The following is a 19912-nucleotide window of genomic DNA, read 5'->3' as shown; positions in this document are numbered from 1 at the left end:
AATGTAGAGCAGTGGTCCCTAACCTTTTTATCACTGGGGACTGGTCAACGCTTGACAATTTAACTGAGGCCCGGGGAGGGGTAGTCTTTTGCCGAGGGATGTTGCCGCCACCTGAGCCCCTGCTCCACTTGCTTTAACGCCGGCGCCCCTGACTTCCCACTGCCCACTGGGGGGCGCTGCCAGTAGCAGTTGCACAGTGCCACGCCGAGGGGGAGCCCCAGCCATGGTGGCCACTGGAAAGCACCAAAAGTGAGCCGGTGGCAGAATGGCAGGGCAGCCCCTGAGGCAGCAGCTGGGGAGGAGGACGAGGAGGAGCTGCAGCCCGGTACCAAATGATCCATGGACCGGTACTGGTCCGCAAACCGGGGGTTGGGGACCCACTGATGTAGAGGAAGGAGGAGGTAAAATTATGTTTGCAGACCTGGTGCTTTCAGGAGAGACAGTGATTTCTCTCCCTTCTACCCTATCTGCAGTGATATAAGTCTACACAGTTCTGAGTTCAATGGACAGAAAGGAAAAATCTGCATTCCTTGCACAAATTAATCACTGAATCCATCTCACATTTTGTAACTTTTAAGTATACTTTGGCTTACTTTCTTTTTGATCTAAATAAAAGGCATGACATAGCCCCAGGAAAAATGGGTGTGGAAGGCATACACATGACGGAATCTATAGTTTGCACAGAGCCTTCCCCTGGTTGTGCCTGGCATGATATGACAAGGATCTCTGGCTTTCACCTGGGCATCCAGCACCTGGCCAAGCACCTAAACCAAGATAGCAGCTGGATGGGGTTGATACGTTTGGGGTTGGAACACCACTGTACTCTTCCTTTCCCTAGATTAGAAGCTGTGATAGAACAGAAGTTAGGGCATTTTCCAGGCTTTTTGCACGCTGCTAGATTGTGCCCTTGCTTGCCGGATAATCAGGTGACAATTCCAGAGGGATAGCTTTGTTAGTCTGTAGCACCAAAAATGATGAGAAACCTTGTGGTATCTATCGGTTTGTCTTTAAGGTGCTGCCAGACTTGTTGGATTTGCAGATAATTGGATGTAATTGCATGGCTATTTTTTTACTTTTAAAAGCTTAAAATTGCATCTTTGGTTAAGTAATGGGTGTTTATGATCCTGTTTTCTCTTTCAGCATCAAATTCTGGAAATACTACAAAATGCTGCCTGGATTACCAAAGCTGCCTATGAGCTAATAAGAGATCATAGTCTTTTAACGTGGCTATTGTTTATTCTACAGAAAAGGTACCCAGAAGGCTATTCATGACTCGGTGTTAAATTAATTATTATAATTACTAGATTTAAAGCCCATTTCACATTCAAATGAAATGGGCGCTAGATGGCATAGGGGAAGCCCCCCTCCCAAACCCCAAAGGCCCACCCCCCACCCGTGGCTCTCTGGAGCCTTCTCCTGGCCGCCAGAGCGGCCTCACCTCACCTGCGACGCGGCGAGGCCGCTCCGGTGGCCAGGAGAAGGTGGCGTGGCCCACCCCCCACCCGTGACTGTCTGGAGCAGCCGGCCAGATTCCCTGGCCAGGTGAAGCAGCCAATGGGCTGCTTGGGCTGGGATGGACACTCGGAGGAGCCAATCAGGAGCCGCTTTGCGGCTCCTGATTGGCCCCTCCGAGTTTTTATCCCGGACACGGCTCGCTCTAACTCCTCCCACTCAGCCCTTACTCCTTTATTCAGTCCGCGGCTGTTTAAAAATTTGTACATTTAAAGTGGCAGAGTGGCTTGAGAGGATGTAGAATAGGGTACTTCATTACTGTTTGCAGCATTTTTTCCCCCTCATCTTTCCAGTTGAGGCATGAAACTTGTTCATAAAAGAAACTCTGTAAGTAAGTCTGAGGTAAGTCTGAGAATTCTTTCTGCTGGCTGAGTCTGAGGATTCTTACTGCAGGCTATAAATAACTTAACCTGTTGTATTTATAGGGAAAAGCATAGGAGTAGGACCATGTAATAGGATCTCTCAATTTCTTCTCTCTGACCCTTCATATTTAGATTCTTCAGACTGTTATCCACACACAATGCATTGCTTAGCTCAGTGCTGGCCTTCTTCACAGACATTGCTTCTGGGTTCATTGTTAGTTCAGCAGGTCCCTTGTCATGTGGAGCAGGGGTAGTCAACCTGTGGTCCTCCAGATGTTCATGGACTACAATTCGCATGAGCCCCTGCCAGTGTTTGCTGGCAGGGGCTCATGGGAATTGTAGTCCATGAATATCTGGAGGACCACAGGTTGACTACCCCTGATGTGGAGGACTTAAACTTTTGTCTCTCCTGTTGCCATCCGGTGAAGTGGAGCAGAACAACCCAGTCTGTTTGCCAAACATTCATTTTCACCCTTTGATAGGTGAAGTACCTTAAGGTTAGAGAATCAGGCCTCCCATCCCTGCACAAATACTTATATGAATTGATAATGTGTATTTTTTCATTTATATATTTCAGGTTTTTAGAAAACAGGATGTTAAACTGTGTAATTATCTTAGTCCATACCCTCTGGGTTACAAATTTGGGAGACAAGCAGAAGTCACTCCAAATGCCTTGTGGAAAGGAATATCTGGAGAATCAGAAGTTCCTTCCTCTCCAACTTGTCAATGAATTTCTACATGTTTTAATAACATTACTGAAACATATCCGGCAAGTATCACTCTGTTTTTAATGATGTCATGTAGTTGTGTTGCTATTTGATACTATTACTCATACAGTACGGTATCTTGGCAATTTTAGTCACAATAAAATTTAGTAATAGATACCAGTTATTGCAAAGTGCCTGTAAATTCAACAAATATAGTACTAAAAAAATAATCCCTTGTATAAATGACATGTACAGAATATATAATCTATAGACAAGGTCACAGTCATCCAATTTGAATCTTACTCTGATAAACAATAGCAAAAGATTCTGCAACATGGTCTGTTATTTCAGGAATCTTATCCACTATTAGATGAGTCATTTTGGGCTTGCAGGATGGGTCCAATTAAATGGGACCATTGCTTGCAAAATAATGGACTTAGTTATATATGTGAACTTAAATGGACTCCGGGGAAAGGTAGAGGACAGGAAGGCCTGGAGGATCATTGTCCATGGGGTCGCGATGGGTCGGACACGACTGCGCACCTAACAACAAATTTTCAGGTTTGCCGAGGTAACAGGCACATATCCTTTGCTCCATAGATATATTTCGGTATCTCCCTTTAACTACTGCTGATGGAAAGATATTCATCCTAGCCACCATAAATGCATGATGATGGATTGGATTTAATAGATTTGAAAAATATTGAGTTCTGAGTAAAAGAAAGGCCAAAGAAGCGAGGGGAACATACCTGATTTATCCCTGATTCAATTAGCTGTTTCTCAGTATCCCACATCCTTCTTTTTATCATTTGGAGAATATGGCTCTTCCCTGAATTTGCCAGGGAGTCGATGTTTATACCAAACTTATTGATTTTATGAAGGATATATTGAGACTATTAAAAGCCATAAGGGTCAGCAAGAAAATCAGCTATTTGGCTGGTATGTTGTGCCTGAAAATGAAGATGTAACCAGAATCTAAATGTAGTGATCCATGCTCTGAATTCCAGCAGGTGCAGTCCCAGCTCAGTACACAGAGTCGCATATCCAATAGAATTTGTGACACAAATACAGTGTCACAAAGTACAGTGCAAAAAAAGAGCACTGATGCCATTCAATCTTTTGGTTGAATGCTTGAATCAAGACAGGAATCCCATTTAATTGCAGGATCACCTTAACCTGAAATATCTGAATTATAGGTGGCACAAATTGATGCCCACTTTGATGATGGAAACGAGATGTGGCTAGTACTTGGGTTTTTTTGCTATTGTCACAACACACTCCTGATGCAAGGACCAATTTAATTTTTAATGAAAAAGAATGCCTAAATATCTAAAGGTTGAGCTGTTCAATCATTATCATAGAATCATAGAGTTGGAAGGGGCCATACAGGCCATCTAGTCCAACTCCCTGCTCAACGCAGGATCAGCCCTAAGCATCCTAAAGCAATTTTCCATCCAGCCTTCCAATGCCTACATTTCCAAGATTTAGAGAACTCAATATTTTCATTTTCAGATAATTAATAATTAAAGAATTCTCATTGCAGTAAGAGATGAATATGTTAAAAGGCATTTTAGTCCTATTTGGAAGATGGAAAGTAGTACTGCATCATCTGCATATAGTAATAATGGTATTAGCTGCAGATTTAATTTTGGTAAATGCCCAAATTAAATCTGGAGATATGAGTGGAAAAGTCTGAAAGGAACAGATTGAATAAGGAGTGAGCTAACAAACAGCCTTGCTTCACACCTTTTGTCACTGGTATTTTATGAGTTAAAGAACCGCGGATGCCAATTCTTATTTGACAGGTATTGGATTATTATAGTTGGTATATTAGAAACAGGAGCCATTCCTCCAAGCCAGTTTGAGATAACTTCCTCCACAGTATTTGTCTATCCGTGGAATAAAAGGCACCACTGAGATCAATAAAGATGATACGTAATTTGCCTTCCGAATAGCTAGTATACTTCTCAGCTAGGAATGATAGTATAGTTGTTTGTTTTGTTGTCAGCCATTCAGTCAAGTCTGACTCTTGGCAATCCCGTGGCACAGCTGTCGCCACGATCCTGCATGGTACAGTGATCTAAAGGGGAGTGACCTGTGTTAAACCCAATCTGTTCCTTCCCTGGCAAGTTATGAGCAGACATCCACTTTAATAGGTTCTCTAATAAATGCTTAGATTATAGTATAATTTTCCCAGTATAGATAGTAAATTTATGGGACGATAGATATTGGATTATTATGATCACCTTTTAAAAAGATTGGTACTGTAATAGAAAGAGCCTCTTGTGGCGCAGAGTGGTAAGGCAGCAGACATGCAGTCTGAAGCTCTGCCCATGAGGCTGGGAGTTCAATCCCAGCAACTGGCTCAGGGTTGACTCAGCCTTCCATCCTTCTGAGGTCGATAAAATGAGTACCCAGCTTGCTGGGGGGTAAACAGTAATGACTGGGGAAGGCACTGGCAAACTACCCCGTATTGAGTCTGCCATGAAAACGCTAGAGGGCATCACCCCAAGGGTCAGACATGTCCCAGTGCTTGCACAGGGGATACCCTTACCTTTACCTTACTGTAATAGAATTTAGCCATGATTCTGGGATGGTACCAGATTTATAAGTCAATTGAGCAAGAGGTTCCATCCACCAAGTTATATTACTTTTCAACAGCTCATCCGGTAATCCATCTGGACCAGGGGCCTTTCCCAATTTCAGAGGTTCCACAGCTTATTTGCTACTGGAACAAAAATCTAACCCTAAGGGTCATCCCAACGCGGGCTTATGTTGTCTATTTAATAATGTCTCAAGTCTTAACGTAACTCAGTTGGAATCTTCATCATTATCTAACTTTTTAGGATTTTTGTTGTTGGCAAATATATATATTTTCTTTTCTTCTGTTAATATTTCTCATCCCCTTTGGGAACCGCTAATTGTATACTTAGATTCTCTAGTGCAGTGGTCCCCAACCTTTTTATCACCGGGGACCGGTCAACGCTTGACAGTTTTACTGAGGCCCGGGGAGGGGTAGTCTTTTGCTGAGGGACGTCGCCACCGCCTGAGCCCCTGCTTCACTTGTTTTCCTGCCGGCACCCCTGACTTCCCGCTGCCCACTGAGGGGCATTGCCAGCAGCAGCTGCGCAGTGCCATGCTGAGGGGAGCCCCAGCCATTGCGGCCTCTGGAGAGCACCAAAGGTGAGCCAGCAACAGAGTGGCAGGGCAGCAGCCGAGGAGGAGGAGGATGAGGAGCCACGGCCCGGTATCAAACTGATCCACGGACCGGTCCCGGTCCCCGGACCGGGGATTGGGGACTACTGCTCTAGTGGACAAATACCCCAAAGCCTTAATCTGTATTGCTGGAGATTTTAATGCTAGACTGGGAGGTGATAATGATGAACTCTGATAATGAAGAATCTATACCATTGTATGTCAGTAAAGGTCTTCTGATTCTGAATCTATAACGTATCTATTTGGGCTTACCAGAGAACTAAGAGATCAGGTCAAAAACCAAGTGCACCCATATTTAGTGGATCTTTGTATTAAATTTAACATGTTGAGTAAATAGATCAGGCTTTAATGATCCCCACTGTGATTACACCTATATCTCCCCTCGAGGCTCCAGTGTCGTGGACTATATTTTAGTCATACCTGCTTTGAGAGACTTTATTGTTGATCTCAGGATAGGAGTTCAGACAGAAAGCAAACATCAGCCAACCATGATGTCCTTAAAGCTAAGGAGAAATTGGAATCTTCTACCACACACCTATAATGATAATAATACCCTCCCTCTCCACAAAAGAATTACACAGTCTTCTGTCCTTCAAATATCAGATTAATCAATGGCTGCTTGGAAAAACAATAAATAGAAGCTTAAAATTTTAGCTACAGTTTTAGTTGAAAGGCTTTCTAGCATAATGTTAGTTTGTTTTTTAAAAAGTCTAATTCTTGCCATTTTCTGTCAAATAGTGCCAACTTGGATTTTGCCCAACTGATTCAGTTTTTCAGCCTGTTAAGCTCCATATTAGAATACCGTGCAAATGTAATTGAGGCCTTCAAAGAAATGGGCAGGTTCACTCTGAATGAACATGTTCTTTCCAACAAAGATATTATGTTGCTCTTGCATAAGTGGAGCATAATTGGCAAAGATGTGAAACTTCAAGATGATCTGCAAACAATTGCTCAACAATACCAAGTCAAGGAATTGCTTAGTAAGTTGAAAACATTTGGTCTGTATAGTTTTTATTAAATTCTAATTTTATGTAAGTTATAATGTTCTGTGTAAACCGCCCAGAGCTGCAAAGGAATGGGCGGTATAGAAATCTAAATAAATAAATAAATATGAAATATTTCTGAGAGGTTCTGAGCCACATTCCTATGAACATAAGAATAGTCCTCCTGAATCAGACCAGGAGTCCATCTAGCTCAACACAGATATTCAGAGGTTTAGTACTCTGCATACAGAGGCTTCTTTTGGTCATTATGGTGAATGGCCCTCACTATGTCCATAGGCAGTGAATTCCACCACCTACAGTGTCACATTCAGAAGCACTAAAACTCTGAGTCCCAGAGCCAGGAGGCAATGTCCAGTGAAGGCCTGGTTGGTTGCTGTGTGAGACAGGATGTTGACTAGATAGATTATTGGTTTGATCTGTTCTTCTTATGTTCTAATGATGCAAAATCTGTGTAGTGATATGAACACAGTTGTTTAAATTCTGATGTTTTCCAGAAAAACTGTAGAATCTTTGTCTGAGATAAAATGTCCAGTGATTGCGTTAAGGCTGATGAATAGGGATTTTATGGAATGTTTTCTAGATCTTCTGAGGTATTTATTTAAGATTTCTGTCCTAGGTCTACTACATTGCTTCTTGTCCCATTTTACTGATTGCATCAATTTACACTGTCCAATCTGTCACAAGTCTGCTTGACAAAAGTGCACTATAAATAAAGAAGGCTGAGATTTTAACCTGAGTTTTACTTGATAAGCACAAACCACTGTGCATTTTCCTTCTGCAACACTGTACCATTCAATACATTAGTGTCCTCTCGCCACCAGTTTTAAAAAATAAATAACTGCAGGATTAATTTCCATTCTTCAAAAACCAACACAGGTCATTGTGTCATTATTTTAAAGGTTATATTTATATACTAGCAAGAAAGCCCATTGCAACCAGGAATTCAATGGGCGCTAGGACCCAGGGGACACAGGCAGGCGCAGATCACTCTCTCTCTCAGGGCTAATCAGGGTGCGGCCAGCTTTGTTGGCTGAACCCTGATTGGCCCTCTTCCAACTCGGATAGCCAGGACACTGTCCACCCCCAGGGCAATTTCACAAATATTAAGAGGAACTATGAATAAGGATATAATTTACTTTTCTTCCTCTGCAGAAAATATTAAAGAGAAAAACAAAGCGCAAGTACCTTTTCGAACATCACAGTTTGTTCAGAAGAAGAACCAGACTGAAACTGAACAAGGTCCAGCTTCTCAGGGCACCCCTTTTGATTTAGAGGAATGTATATCTCCCCTGAGATTGGTCCTGATGCACTGGAAACCTCTGCTTGCAAATATTTCAGCAGTGTGTTCAAAGGAGCACAATGAATATGACCATCCTGATCTTACATGTAAGACTGTTTGCTTAGTATTCAGATGGCTAGTGAAGTCCTTGGTTGACAGGAGCTTCCACAAACAAAATGCACTTTTGACTTTCAAGTGGTTTAAAAGTTATGTTTTGCCAAATACCACCATGGTACAAGAGATTGTTATGGATAGAGTTCTCAAAAGCGGTATATTTAAACTTTACCGCAGCTTCCATGATGCCAGTGAAAAGACTTCAGACCTAAATGATCTCTCCCTGCTTAATACTATCATGCTTCACCTAATGGATTCTCAGGGCCTGATGGAAAATGAATATCATGGAACAGTGAAAAGGTTGTGCCTCTCAGCAATGATGGAAGAGAATGACACACAGAAAAAAGGTAATGTCTATTTTCAGCAAGAAGGCAGAAGGGACGTTATGTTTATAGAGGATTTTCTGTTTCATAAAACTTTTAAAAAGAAATATCTGTTATAATATAGAATTAACTAATTATATAAAACAGAAGACTCTATGATTGTTGATCTTTTGGCACACAACAAAATTTTGAGTTCAATAACAAAAATGTGAGGTTCCTCAAAACATCAGCAGTTCTGAGCTAGGGTGTTTTCTGTGATAAAGGCAGCAGTTTCTAAACAGGTGATCCCAGTCCCAGCAGATGACGCAGTCCGCCTGGTCTCTTCTGAAGTACTTTCTCTTCCAGTGAAATGGAGGAAAGACAGGACTGGCTCGTACTTCGAGCAAAAAGCTAGTGGGCACCACAGGAAATACTTCAGAAAGTGTCATGGTGCTTCTGATGATGATAGTACAATTTTTTTTACCAGCATTTTTCTATTTGGGTCTATTGGATCTGAAAGAATTTCAGTAATCCCAAAACATTCCTGATACAAATACCGGTATGGTATTCAGATCCAAGATTTTTTTGAAATTATCAAAATTTTGGGTCCAATAGACATGAACTGGAAAATACCGGTAAAAAATACCAGCCCAATCCTGGAACTGACTAGGCTTCACCTGTCACCCGCTTTAAACTAGGCAGAAGGGGAAGGTAGTGTAGAGCTTCGTCGGCATGGAGTGATGGGCTCCCCACAGACGCAGCAAATCTGGCTGGGCTGCCCTCTCCTACCACCTGGTTTAAACCAGGTATGCTGCCCTAGCTGGCCACACCCAGTGGCAGCTGTGCCGGAGGAGCCGGAGCTGCAAAGCCTAGCCAGAACAAAGTCAAGTCCAGTCTGTGTCACCAGGAGTTAGATAAGCACAGTGCAGGGCAATACAGAGAATATTTGAAACAGAGCCAAGGTCAAAGTCCAGATAGCAGATATTCAAACAAAGCCAGTCCACTTTACCAAATGCGTCGTCAAAACCCGGGAGTCAGAGGAGTGCTGGGAGTCAGAGGAACCAAGAGAAGCCAGAGATTGTCAGTCCAATTTACCAGAAGAGTAGTCAAGCCAATGTCCAGAGTCAAAGGAGCTGAAGGGAGTCTGACAAAATGCAAGAATTCAGAACTAGTCTGGAGGGTGTCTGCATAAATTGCATCCACACAGAAATCTGTTGCTGTTTCTCTTAAATGCAGCCCAGCTAATTCACTGCACCTGGGGGATGACTCACTTTGTCCTCCCGCAAAGTGCTTCCAACTGGGCCCCATCTAAGTTGACAGCTCACCTGCAGCCTCTGGCTCCTTCAGCGTTCTGCCACCCCCACCCTATGGCGTTGCCTGAGCCATTTGGGCAATTCCTTGGAGTCTGATGCAGACTGCTGCTGCTGTGTCAGTGTCCATGATCTCTCCTGAGCCGGTCCCGGCTGACTGGAGCAGCCCTCCCCAGCATCCTAGAATCATAGAGTTGGAAGGGGCCACACAGGCCATCTAGTGCAACCCCCTGCTCAACGCAGGATGAGCCCTAAGCATCCTAAAGCATCAAAGAAAAGTGTGTATCCAACCTTTGCTTGAAGACGGCCAGTGAGGGGGAGCTCACCACCTCCTTAGGTATCCTATTCCACTGCTAAACTACTCTGATTGTGAAAAAGTCCTCCTCAGACTCCCCTGATTCTTCAGCCCGATCTGAGTCAGTTGCTGGGTCCTATTGCTCTGGCAACTCGGGAGGTGGCAGCGGGGGCGTGACACCAGGTGTAAGGAGAAGCGGTGCAGAGCTGTGGTTGCAGGGAGCAATTGGCTAAGCAGTGGGCACGGCCGATTCTAGCTGAGCTATCCTCTTCTGATGCCCAGAACTCTTAAGCCCCCACCAACCCAGCTGATCCTTGGGCTAGCTTCTGCAATCCTTTAAAGTTTAAAGGGATACATTTGAGAAACCAAAATATACCTGAAAAATACCAATAAGGCTCAGTTGATCCCCTACCATGTTGAGGACCACTAATATAATCTATATCTGTCTCTCTTAATAAAACAGTAAGGAGGGTTGGGGAGGGATGAGTCCATGATCAGAACTCCCGGATTGGACCCTTGGCCCCAGACTGACAAGCGGAGGGGCCAGTCGGAAGGTGCAAAGCGCCTTCCAATTGGGCTCTCCCTAGGACAGACCAGAGTTCCAGCGCAATCAGGAGACATCACTGTCAGTCTGCCCCTGACCACCGCAGGGAGAGGAGGTCAATAGGGCTGCCAAGGGGAATGAGAACGGTGGCTTGGACAGGCTATGCCAGCCCTTTTCACTCCATGGCTGTCCTAACTGTCATGTCCAACTGCAAATTGCCTCAGAACCCTGACAGAGCTGGCAGGAGGCTGGAGAGTGCTGTCCCTCCCCATCCTCCCCTAAGGCCTGCTGCGAAGGAGCCTCTGACAGGCCCTGACTGAGGGGAGGGGGGCGTTTCCAAGAGCAACACAGGGGAGCCTCAGGGCCTTCCTTTTGAGGGTGGGGAACTTTCCCCTTCTGCCAAACAGTTGGCTGACAGGGAGGCCACAGAAAAGGCCCTTCTAACTTAAAATACTGCTCTGGCCGGGGGTTAGACACAGCCAAGCCATGTGTCTTTCTTCTTTGCAACTCTCTGCAGATTTGAGGCCTACTGCACAGCATTATTATGCAGACGAAACTGGATGCTGTTGCAGAGTTTCTTTTGTCTCCTGTTTCATCTGCACAACAACCCTGTGCAGTAGGCCTCAAGTCTTTAAATTCAACAACAACCTGTGTGGGAGGCCTTAAATGTTTCTTCTCTACCACAACCCTGTCCAAAGTAAGCCCTTTCTGCCTGGGGAACTTATCATTATACTCTGCAGGTGAGCTGCAATTCCAGGAGCTCTCCACCTGGAGGTTGGCTACCCCTGGGTTGGAAATATTCCTGGAGATCTGGAGGTGGGACTTCAAAATCATACAATGCCTCAGAATCCAGCCTTCAAAGGAGCCATTTTTGCCTGCAGTTGGGAGAGACTGGTGCAGGTGTGTCCCTCCTGGGCTATGGGCTATGGACAGCCCTTATCAGCAACTGTTTGTATTCTGGGACGCAGACAGGCAGACCAGCATCAGTCCTGTGAGTCTGGAAAGTGCAGGAAGATCTAAATAAATATTTACAGCCCTTGGGTAGTAAACAACAGGGTACAAAAATCTATTCTTCTAAGGAGCAACCATGAAAGAAGCGTGTAGGCACATAACATTTTATCAACAGTGAAAAAATTGAGAAAAAGGAACAGGGTGGACACCTGTGTACTGTGACTACCCCATGTGTATTAGGGCAGAGAGGCATTTCGGTGTCTGTGGCCTAAATCACACAAAAAGGGAAATGACGCAGAACTGGAAGGAATTGGTTGCCATATAATCTTCCCCTAAGAGTCTCCAGTCTGATTTTCCCTTCACATATCTGAAGACATGGCTCTGGAAAGCTCATCTGTAACCACTATGCCAAAATTCCCAAAGGTCAGTCCTCTCCCATACTCAACGAACAGTCCACACCACAGGTTCTTGACACCCATATCTCCACACCCATGCCCTCATTTGCCACCATGCCACCACAATCTCCCACACAACACACACATTCAACCCCATGCCCTTACAGACTGGACAACTCCTACCCTTCCTCTTCCCACTGCCAAGCTCTAGCGCCCGTTGTATTCTTGGATACAACGGGCTTTGCCCCTAGTTATATTATAATCTATATTATAATCTATATTATATTACAATCTATTGATACCAAAACTTGATGTGAGAAATTAAATAACCCTGTGCTAGCTGGCTATGCTTTGAGGCAAAGTGTTGGCAGTAATAAAGTTTGTATTACTGATGTTAATTTTTTTCTGTATTAATACATTTTATTAGTGATCTATTAATCAAAGTGATAAAGAATCCTTCTAATGAAATATCAGATTTTCAGTGTTGTGAAAAATAATACAATCCATGCTATTTTAAACTATGCCAAGTAAAAGAACATAAATGTATTTTTTTCAGCTTTATTAAACAGAACTCTACTGATTGGTGACTTTGTTCGTTTTATTTCCTAGCTGCAGGCATATTCCTGACATCTCTGTATATTGGAGATATTTGGCTTGGAGCACAGCAACCGGATATGTTTATAACTCATATTAAACTGATTTGTGGAGCAAGTGACAGAGAACATAATGGTAGCCTTCACAAAAGGGGAGAGCCTGGTGAAGCTATAGTTTCCCTATGCAAAGACATTTATTCATACTTAATTCTTCACGATTCCTTGAAGTCTTGAAACCACTCCTGAAACCACTTGTGATCATTTCTAAGCTATCTACAATGCAGGATTTGGAGAAAATATTGTCTTTTACATTTTTCATAATGTCTCGAACTCAACTGATAGGGCTTTTTTATATTATTATAGGTAAAGTTAGAGGCCTCAATCTTAAATGTTTGAAAAGTTAATATTGATTGTCTCTGTACTATAGCTAAAATCAAATCATAGAACACCCAAAAACACTGAAATAATATTTTAACATCAGTAAAAATGTTGACCACTCTGCATCACCAGAGATAGGGCAGGAAATGTATTATTATTAATAGTATTTGTATTCAGTATGAGAATAAATGACTGTTTTGGAAATTAAGGATTTGGGCTTTCTTACATGTTCGGATTGTTTCAGTAGAGTTTGGTCAGGAAGCTTCCAGATCATCTATGTAATGTGTTGTGACATGGGAATATAATTTCTCATTACTTAATGTGGGAACAGAGAACAATATATAGACAAAATGTATTTAATCCATGTTGAGTCCTCAAGTCTGAATAATGGCTTTAAGAATGTGATACTGACCTTATACATATATGTATTATATATATATATTTAATAAAATATGGCAAAACATAATACTTGTTCTTTTGATACTGCATTCAGAAATAATGTTTATCTAGGTTGCATTGTACTACTGTTTTAGTACTAGCGGTTCACATAAGGCTTACTATCTAAAAGGTGGGCTGCTAGAAAAAAAGATGTTGTTAAAACAACACAAAAATAAAATACTTAGTATCAGCATCTGTTCACTAATAATTAACAAAGCCCCGAATGACCTCAGCTGTGTGGATCATTTGGCTACTGAAACATGGGCATTCTTTACTAAAACTAAGGATTAGGATGGGGGAGGGGTTTGCAGTGGAAGGTGAGATCAGCACAACTTGTCCCCAGTGTAGCCAGAAGAAGTGCCATTCTGCAGATAAAATACAAGGTATGCACTCAAACTTTATTAGACAAAGTTTATATAAATGTGCATGCTTTGTTGAAGTTCTATTAGGCTCCCTTCCTGAAACTAGTTTAGCCAGGCTGTGTTGGCTAAGGAAAAAGGAAAACAATCGGCGTGGTCTGCTTAAACCCCTAAGAGCTTATCGTATCCAGTAAGGTTAGAGTTGCATCTAGAGAAGAATTCCGAAATCCTTCCTATCCCCATCCATCCCACAACTTCTTCTAGGCCACCAGTCTGTGCCAATCTAGTTCGGTGCATTACTTAATCTTGAACCTTCTGTTTCTTCCACTTGGTTTTCTGCAAGGGTTGGTCCAGCATGGTTAGAAACCCTATCTTGCAGGTGTTTACTTTTTGAGTAATTCCACATAGATGTTTTGTGTTGTCTTCCATTCCTGTGAACAAAAATTAGCTAAACTCAGTTTAAATATTCCCATAAACTATTACTGATCTCTAAACTGCTTTATGCTGACAACTAGCTTCAAAGCCCGTTCCTAAGAATGGGCCTTGGAAAGGGCCCCCTCCCCTGGCCCCGGCCCAGGCAGCTTAAGGAGGCTTTGGGTCACAGCTTGCAATCAGATCAAGTGGGGCAGGTGGGGGCTGGCCAGCTCAGTAGCAGGCCCAGGACAAAACTCCTTAGCAGGCAGTCAGCAGCTTGGGAGGCCCTTGTTAGCAGGCCCTCCACCATAAACATTTGCCATTTGCCCAGGGACCTCTCCCCTTACCTGCTGTTGGCTCCAGGCACTGAGATGCATCTGAGAACAAAGAGGCTAGAGTCCAGGGATGGAGGGCAGGAGCTGCAGGGGCAGGGCCAATTATAGTGGTGCAGCCAGCTTTGCTGGCTGCACCATGATTGGCCCGATTCCAACTCGGACACCTGGGACACATTCCACCCCCTAGGCTGTTTCACAAATATTAAGAGGAACAATGGATAAGGATGTAGATCTTTCAAGAACCCCTATAGGGATTAGGCGAATGCTTAAAAACTTGCCCTATACTGTGAAAAAGAGCAAATTAACTACCAGAAGACCGAGGTTGTGGCATTTGGCAAACGGACAAGATCTAGAAACTAAGTGGTCATAAAATTAACTTGTGAGCAAATTTAAATATCTAGGTGTATAGATGCAAGCCTCTGGAGCAAAGAGCATCCACTATTCATATACATCAAAATTAGGGCAAAGATCAGCAAATAACATTCTATTGAACAAAGGGTAATTTTTTTTATATACCAGGAGCCCTGAAATTATATTCTGCTAAGTCTAGCCCAAGTGGAGCATTTTTGGGTGCTCCAATATCAGATATTATCAAGCTTAAAAGGATCCAGTCTAAATTCTTTCAGGCAGTTCTCCAACTTCCATGCTGTGTAACCAACTCTATGGTGCATCTGGAAACAGGAATGTTAATGGTTCAATATAAAATCTGCCTATCAGCAGTAGTAATGTGGCTGAAATTAATCCACAGGATATAGCTTCTTTGATACTAAAAGACAACTTCCAGTCATGTTGGACTAAGATTGTCAAGAATGAGACCCAACGTGTGGCTTTTTCCACACATTTTCTATCTACATTAGCTTATGATCAAGCTGCATCATTAATTTTGGTCTGAATGACCATAAATAAATATTGATTGAAGCTGCATCATAAGTTAAGCAGCAGATACAGGATAATCAACGTCAACTGGACCTGAGTAAAGCTCCAACTTTTTTGCCCCCAGTTTAAAGGAGATATGTTCTGGCCCTGGCCACTTATCTGTCTCAACTAGTAATAAACAAAGAAGGGCATTTACTCTTGCAATCTTGCCCTCAGCTCCAGTAGAGGGTTACTATACAAACATCCCCTTCACACTGAGACTGATTTTGTGGGAGTGGCCAAATTGAAACAAGAGAGCATATACTTTTCCATTGCCCTGCTTATGGAGACATTCATGGCCATTTGATTTAACCACCACTCATTTAAAAGTTTCCAGAACATCAGGACGGAGATCGAGGAAAGAGGCTACAAAATGACGAGACATCCCCCCCTCAAGTGACCATTCAGCTAGCTATGTTTTGTGCCACCACCATAAAAATCTGATGCTCCAAAGTAATATAGTTTTAAGTTATATTTTGTGATCTGTTTAAAATGACATTACATTTAATGACCATATTGTTTTGGTCTCTTACGCTTCTGTCTATATATAACTTGGTCTGAACAACTGTAATAAAGTTTGAACTGAACTAAATGGTGGGTAAGAAGGATTTAAAAGAATAGGCATCATGATGCAGATGATAAAGCTGCAGAAGGAAAGATCATGGAAGCAAAGATGTATCAGCCCACATGTAAGCTGGCAAACAGGCTGTGGAGGAGTTGGAAAGACAAGAAATTTGTACTGAATTCAGGAAGCAGAAAGGAAGCAAAGGGAGTAGAGATGGTGAGATGGTAGTTGAATTCTCAGAGGAATGCTGTGCAAGACTGTTTACACTGTTTACACAAAGCAAATGTGGTAAACTACAAACATCTAAAATGCAGCTAAGCGGAGGGGCATCATTTGAAAGATGATACTCAATTTTGGTAGTAGCCTGAGCAGTTGCTCCTCAATGATTCAAGTTAGCCAGCATGATTCCTCATCAACCAGATTCAGGCACCTATAGGTTCTGCCTTTCCCACACAGTACAAAAAGCACCCTCCTTACTTGATTGATGTATAACCAGTCCGAGAGATGTAGAACAAAATAAAGAAGAGAAATGCCACAAAAGCAGCAAGTCCGATCCAAAAGGCTATGACAATTGAATCTGTAAAAAAATAATAATACAGTATGCAGTCTGGTTGATTGTGGGACATTTAAAATGCTTTTTACAAACTGAATATTGTAGCACCCATAGAAGTCTTTTTCTCATTTTGTACATGGAACAGTGAACTACTGAAATCTTACATAAGGCAGCTCTGTTTGGGTGTTTCAATGCCTCTTGTGAGATTGTCTTAGATGTTGAGTTGTTAGTCTGTCACTCAGTCTCTTTATATAACAATGCCAGCTTTTGAAAGAGTAAAAACTAGGATTGTTCAGCTAAAATACCAATACATTACTTTAATGTAGCATTTATGACAAATGAAGTAAAATATCACATTTTAGAAACATGAACAATATTTACTGTGCATTCATAGAAACTACAGTGTTGACTCAGGATTACAACAACCAATCTAAGTCCATCATGTATGCATATCTGCATAGACTGAAGGCTCAGGGAAAGGCTGTAATACTAGTATGTGGGGGGTGCCATCCTTTATAGAGCTCCTTTGAAGGCAATGGCCTTAGACTGGAGACACTGCATAGGATTATACAGACAATTCAGCATGAGCTGTAAAATAGCATTCCTCAAGCTGTTAGTACTGAACACTTCCTAAAAGGCAAACTGGAACCTAGCCTAATCACATCTTAGTGAATGCTTGTCTGTTAACTGCTCTGTACAGTATTTTCAGTTCCCTGCACTAAGTCCTTATGATAAATAAACTGTTTTATATTTGGAATATAAAATATTTCATCTCTGAATAAGAAGCATGAATTTATACTTACATCTGTGTGCCTTCAGCTTCGTTGCATCAACTGAGGCTAAATCTAGATAGCCCACATAATATTCATAAGACCAAACATAATCCTGTGAATTTGTTCCATTAGCCATTTTTATTGTGTATCTCAGCCAGTTCAAAACTCTAAACCTAACATATGCTTTCATTGGCATAAATGGATGGCACAATGGATTGCACAATGTTGGCATAAATAGATTGCACAATGTTGTAGATTATGTTTCTTTCCTCTAGGAATCCTCAAGGACTGCCTAGATGCCAGAAGCCATTCAGCAGCAATGATGGCAGCTGATTGGTGCCAAAAACAATAAATGTGGATTATTTTTTGTGTATGTGCCTCTTCTATAAAACAGTACTTTAAAAGAGACTTAAACTTAAGAAAACAACACAGCCAAAATACCAAACAAAATCTTCACAATAAGTAACCAGTGACACAACCAATTGTGGTGTAGTGATTGAAGAGTTGGATTAGGTCTAGGGAAGGCCCAAGTTCATCTCTTATTTTATTTATTTAACTTGTTGACTGCCACTCCCAGGCCAGACGGCTCGTGGTGGTTTACAGCATGGGAATAAAACACAAAAACATTTCTCCAACAGTAAAACCCACCCCACCACCAGCAACTCCATTCACCCCAACCAGTTTGGCCTCTATTCCATGTCATCATAAATATGGTGGAAGTGGCTAGATGTTTCAATATGATAGATATAATTATATGTATTTAACACAATAAAATCTGAGTCCAATGGCACCTTTAAGATCAACAACGATTTATTCAAAGCATGAGCTTTCGTGTACATGCACACTCTCTGCATGTTGCCGTATGTGCACACAAAAGCTCACACCTTGAATAAATGTTTGTTGGTCTTAAAGATGCCATTGGACTCAAATTTTGTTGTGTTACTTCAGACCAACATGGCTATCTACTTGAATCTATCTAGATGTATTTAGATGTTTTTGAGGATTATTGCCCTGGCCTCAACCAAACACCTGGAGGAAAAGCTCACTCTTGCAGGCCCTGCGGAATTGCGATAGTTCTGACAGCTGCTAGGGCTGAAAAGGCTCTGGCCCTGGTCAAGGCCAGGTGAACCTCTCGTGGGCCAGGGATCATCAACCTGTTGGGATTTCAAAGTTGAGAGCTCTACATGGGGCATAGGGAGATAAGTGGTCCCTCAGATATCCTGGACTCAGACCGTGTAAGGCCTTTCTCTGCTGACCATGAAACTCACTCAGTGACCTTAGGTCAACAATTTTCTCTTTGCTCACCATATCTTACAGAGTTATTGTGTTGCTAAAATGGATGACTGAAGAATCATATTCATCACCTTAGGTTTCCTCAAAGAAAAATAAAAGTGTAATAATAGGGCGACATGGACTTACCTGTGTCGCCTTTTGGCGGGAGGAGGGCGGGGGGAGAAGCAGCGATGCCAGCGGCCATGCTGCAGCATTCCTGGGGCACAGTACAGTCGGCAGTGCACATGACGAAGGAGGCGGGGATTGGAGTATCCTTATAGGACGCTGCTGAGCTCCCTTCCTGCCTCTTCGCCTTGGACGTGGGCAAGCGACCCACCCAACCTCCCTGTTTTCATGGTGTTTTCTTGCCTGTTGTATTTTGTCATGGCGTATTTTGCACAAGAGCATGAGCTTGTTTGTAAGGGAGCTGGTGTGTGATTGGCCTCCTTGCGGGGAATGGGGCCTCCTTAAGGGGGTGGTGGTAACAAGCTGCAGGCAGACGCAGCAGGGTAGGCTTTCATAGCTCGTTTCCGTGACCAGGGGGCTCAGGAGGTAACCAAGGAGGTTTGCACCCTTTGGTCCTCCACAAGGGTTTGCTCCCATATCTTTGTTGTTATGTGCGAAGTCGTGTCCGACCCATCGCGACCCCATGGACAATGATCCTCCAGGCCTTCCTGTCCTCTACCATTCCCCGGAGTCCATTTAAGTTTGCAACCCATATCTTAGACAAACTCAAAATAAAATCTGTAACCCAGCGGGGTAATTGGTAGATAATTTTGGGTTTGCATGTGGGTGCAGTCAGCGGACTGCCTAGTTTAAGCTCATGCCCTTTGTTGCACCAACCCTCTGTGTGTTTGGGTGTTTAATAAATGCTGTGGCCATTTAAAAGCCAACAAGTTGTGTTGCCTCTTCTTTCCGCAAGCTGGCCTCCTGCCTGCCAGACACTGAAGTGCTTAAAAGGGCACACAATACTTTTGAAAGAGCTTCAGTAATCTGAAAGCCCTGAACAATAACATGTTCAGGTGCATACTAATGCATGCATATACACTGAATCCCCCAGTTCAGAATAACAATTGGCAAAGGACTTAAGAACATACTGTATACAGAGTTCTTAGCTGCTGGGACAGTCTGACTATGTGTATATTCCTTATGTTATGCTGATCACTGTGAACACAGCACAAAGCTATCAGGAGTCATTCCACCGGCTAGAACTTTTAACTCCTGAAATAACATATTACCCACCTCCAGTCTTAGGAGCTACAGAAATAAGAAGCTACACTGAATTATTTTAAATGTATACAAAATCCTCCAGTAGTTTCCACTGTC

The 19912-nt window shown here is 42.7% G+C and overlaps 2 protein-coding genes across 3 annotated transcripts in view; one reads left to right on the top strand and one right to left on the bottom strand.

Moving 5' to 3' along the window:
• The window catches only part of URB1 (URB1 ribosome biogenesis factor), a 58296-nt gene extending 44895 nt beyond the window's left edge, over window positions 1-13401 (top strand). The window contains exons 35-39 of one of the 2 annotated variants that reach the window (XM_077342541.1): window positions 1141-1250; window positions 2452-2643; window positions 6536-6777; window positions 7954-8541; window positions 12601-13401. In XM_077342541.1, the coding sequence (XP_077198656.1) occupies window positions 1141-1250; window positions 2452-2643; window positions 6536-6777; window positions 7954-8541; window positions 12601-12818 (1350 nt within the window). In that variant the 3' untranslated portion in view covers window positions 12819-13401. Of the gene's footprint in view, window positions 1-1140; window positions 1251-2451; window positions 2644-6535; window positions 6778-7953; window positions 8542-12600 lie in introns of those variants that run through there. The other variant, XM_077342542.1, reaches the window with a different exon arrangement.
• A 15-nt stretch (window positions 13402-13416) lies between these two features.
• On the bottom strand, window positions 13417-17466 carry MRAP (melanocortin 2 receptor accessory protein). The gene is made up of 3 exons (XM_077342549.1): window positions 17345-17466; window positions 16466-16565; window positions 13417-14190 (listed from the first exon to the last, which is right to left on the bottom strand). Exons 1-3 carry the CDS (start codon window positions 17448-17450, stop codon window positions 14043-14045), a joined length of 354 nt encoding a protein of 117 aa, XP_077198664.1. The 5' UTR covers window positions 17451-17466; the 3' UTR covers window positions 13417-14042.
• Between the last annotated feature and the right edge of the window lie 2446 nt (window positions 17467-19912).

This window comes from Paroedura picta, chromosome 6 (genome assembly GCF_049243985.1).
Source record: "Paroedura picta isolate Pp20150507F chromosome 6, Ppicta_v3.0, whole genome shotgun sequence".
NCBI classification, from domain to species: Eukaryota; Metazoa; Chordata; class Lepidosauria; order Squamata; family Gekkonidae; genus Paroedura; species Paroedura picta.
Note: the sequence above shows the minus strand (reverse complement) of the source record. Positions and strands in the feature narration are given on the sequence as shown.

Coding starts and splice junctions, on each gene's coding strand:
- MRAP (XM_077342549.1), bottom strand. CDS start 17,450: ATGGCTAATGGAACAAATTCACAGGATTATGTTTGGTCTTATGAATAT. Junction 16,566..17,344: donor GAAGCTGAAGGCACACAGAT/GTAAGTATAAAT, acceptor ATTTTTTTACAG/ATTCAATTGTCATAGCCTTT. Junction 14,191..16,465: donor ACTGGTTATACATCAATCAA/GTAAGGAGGGTG, acceptor TTTTGTTCACAG/GAATGGAAGACAACACAAAA.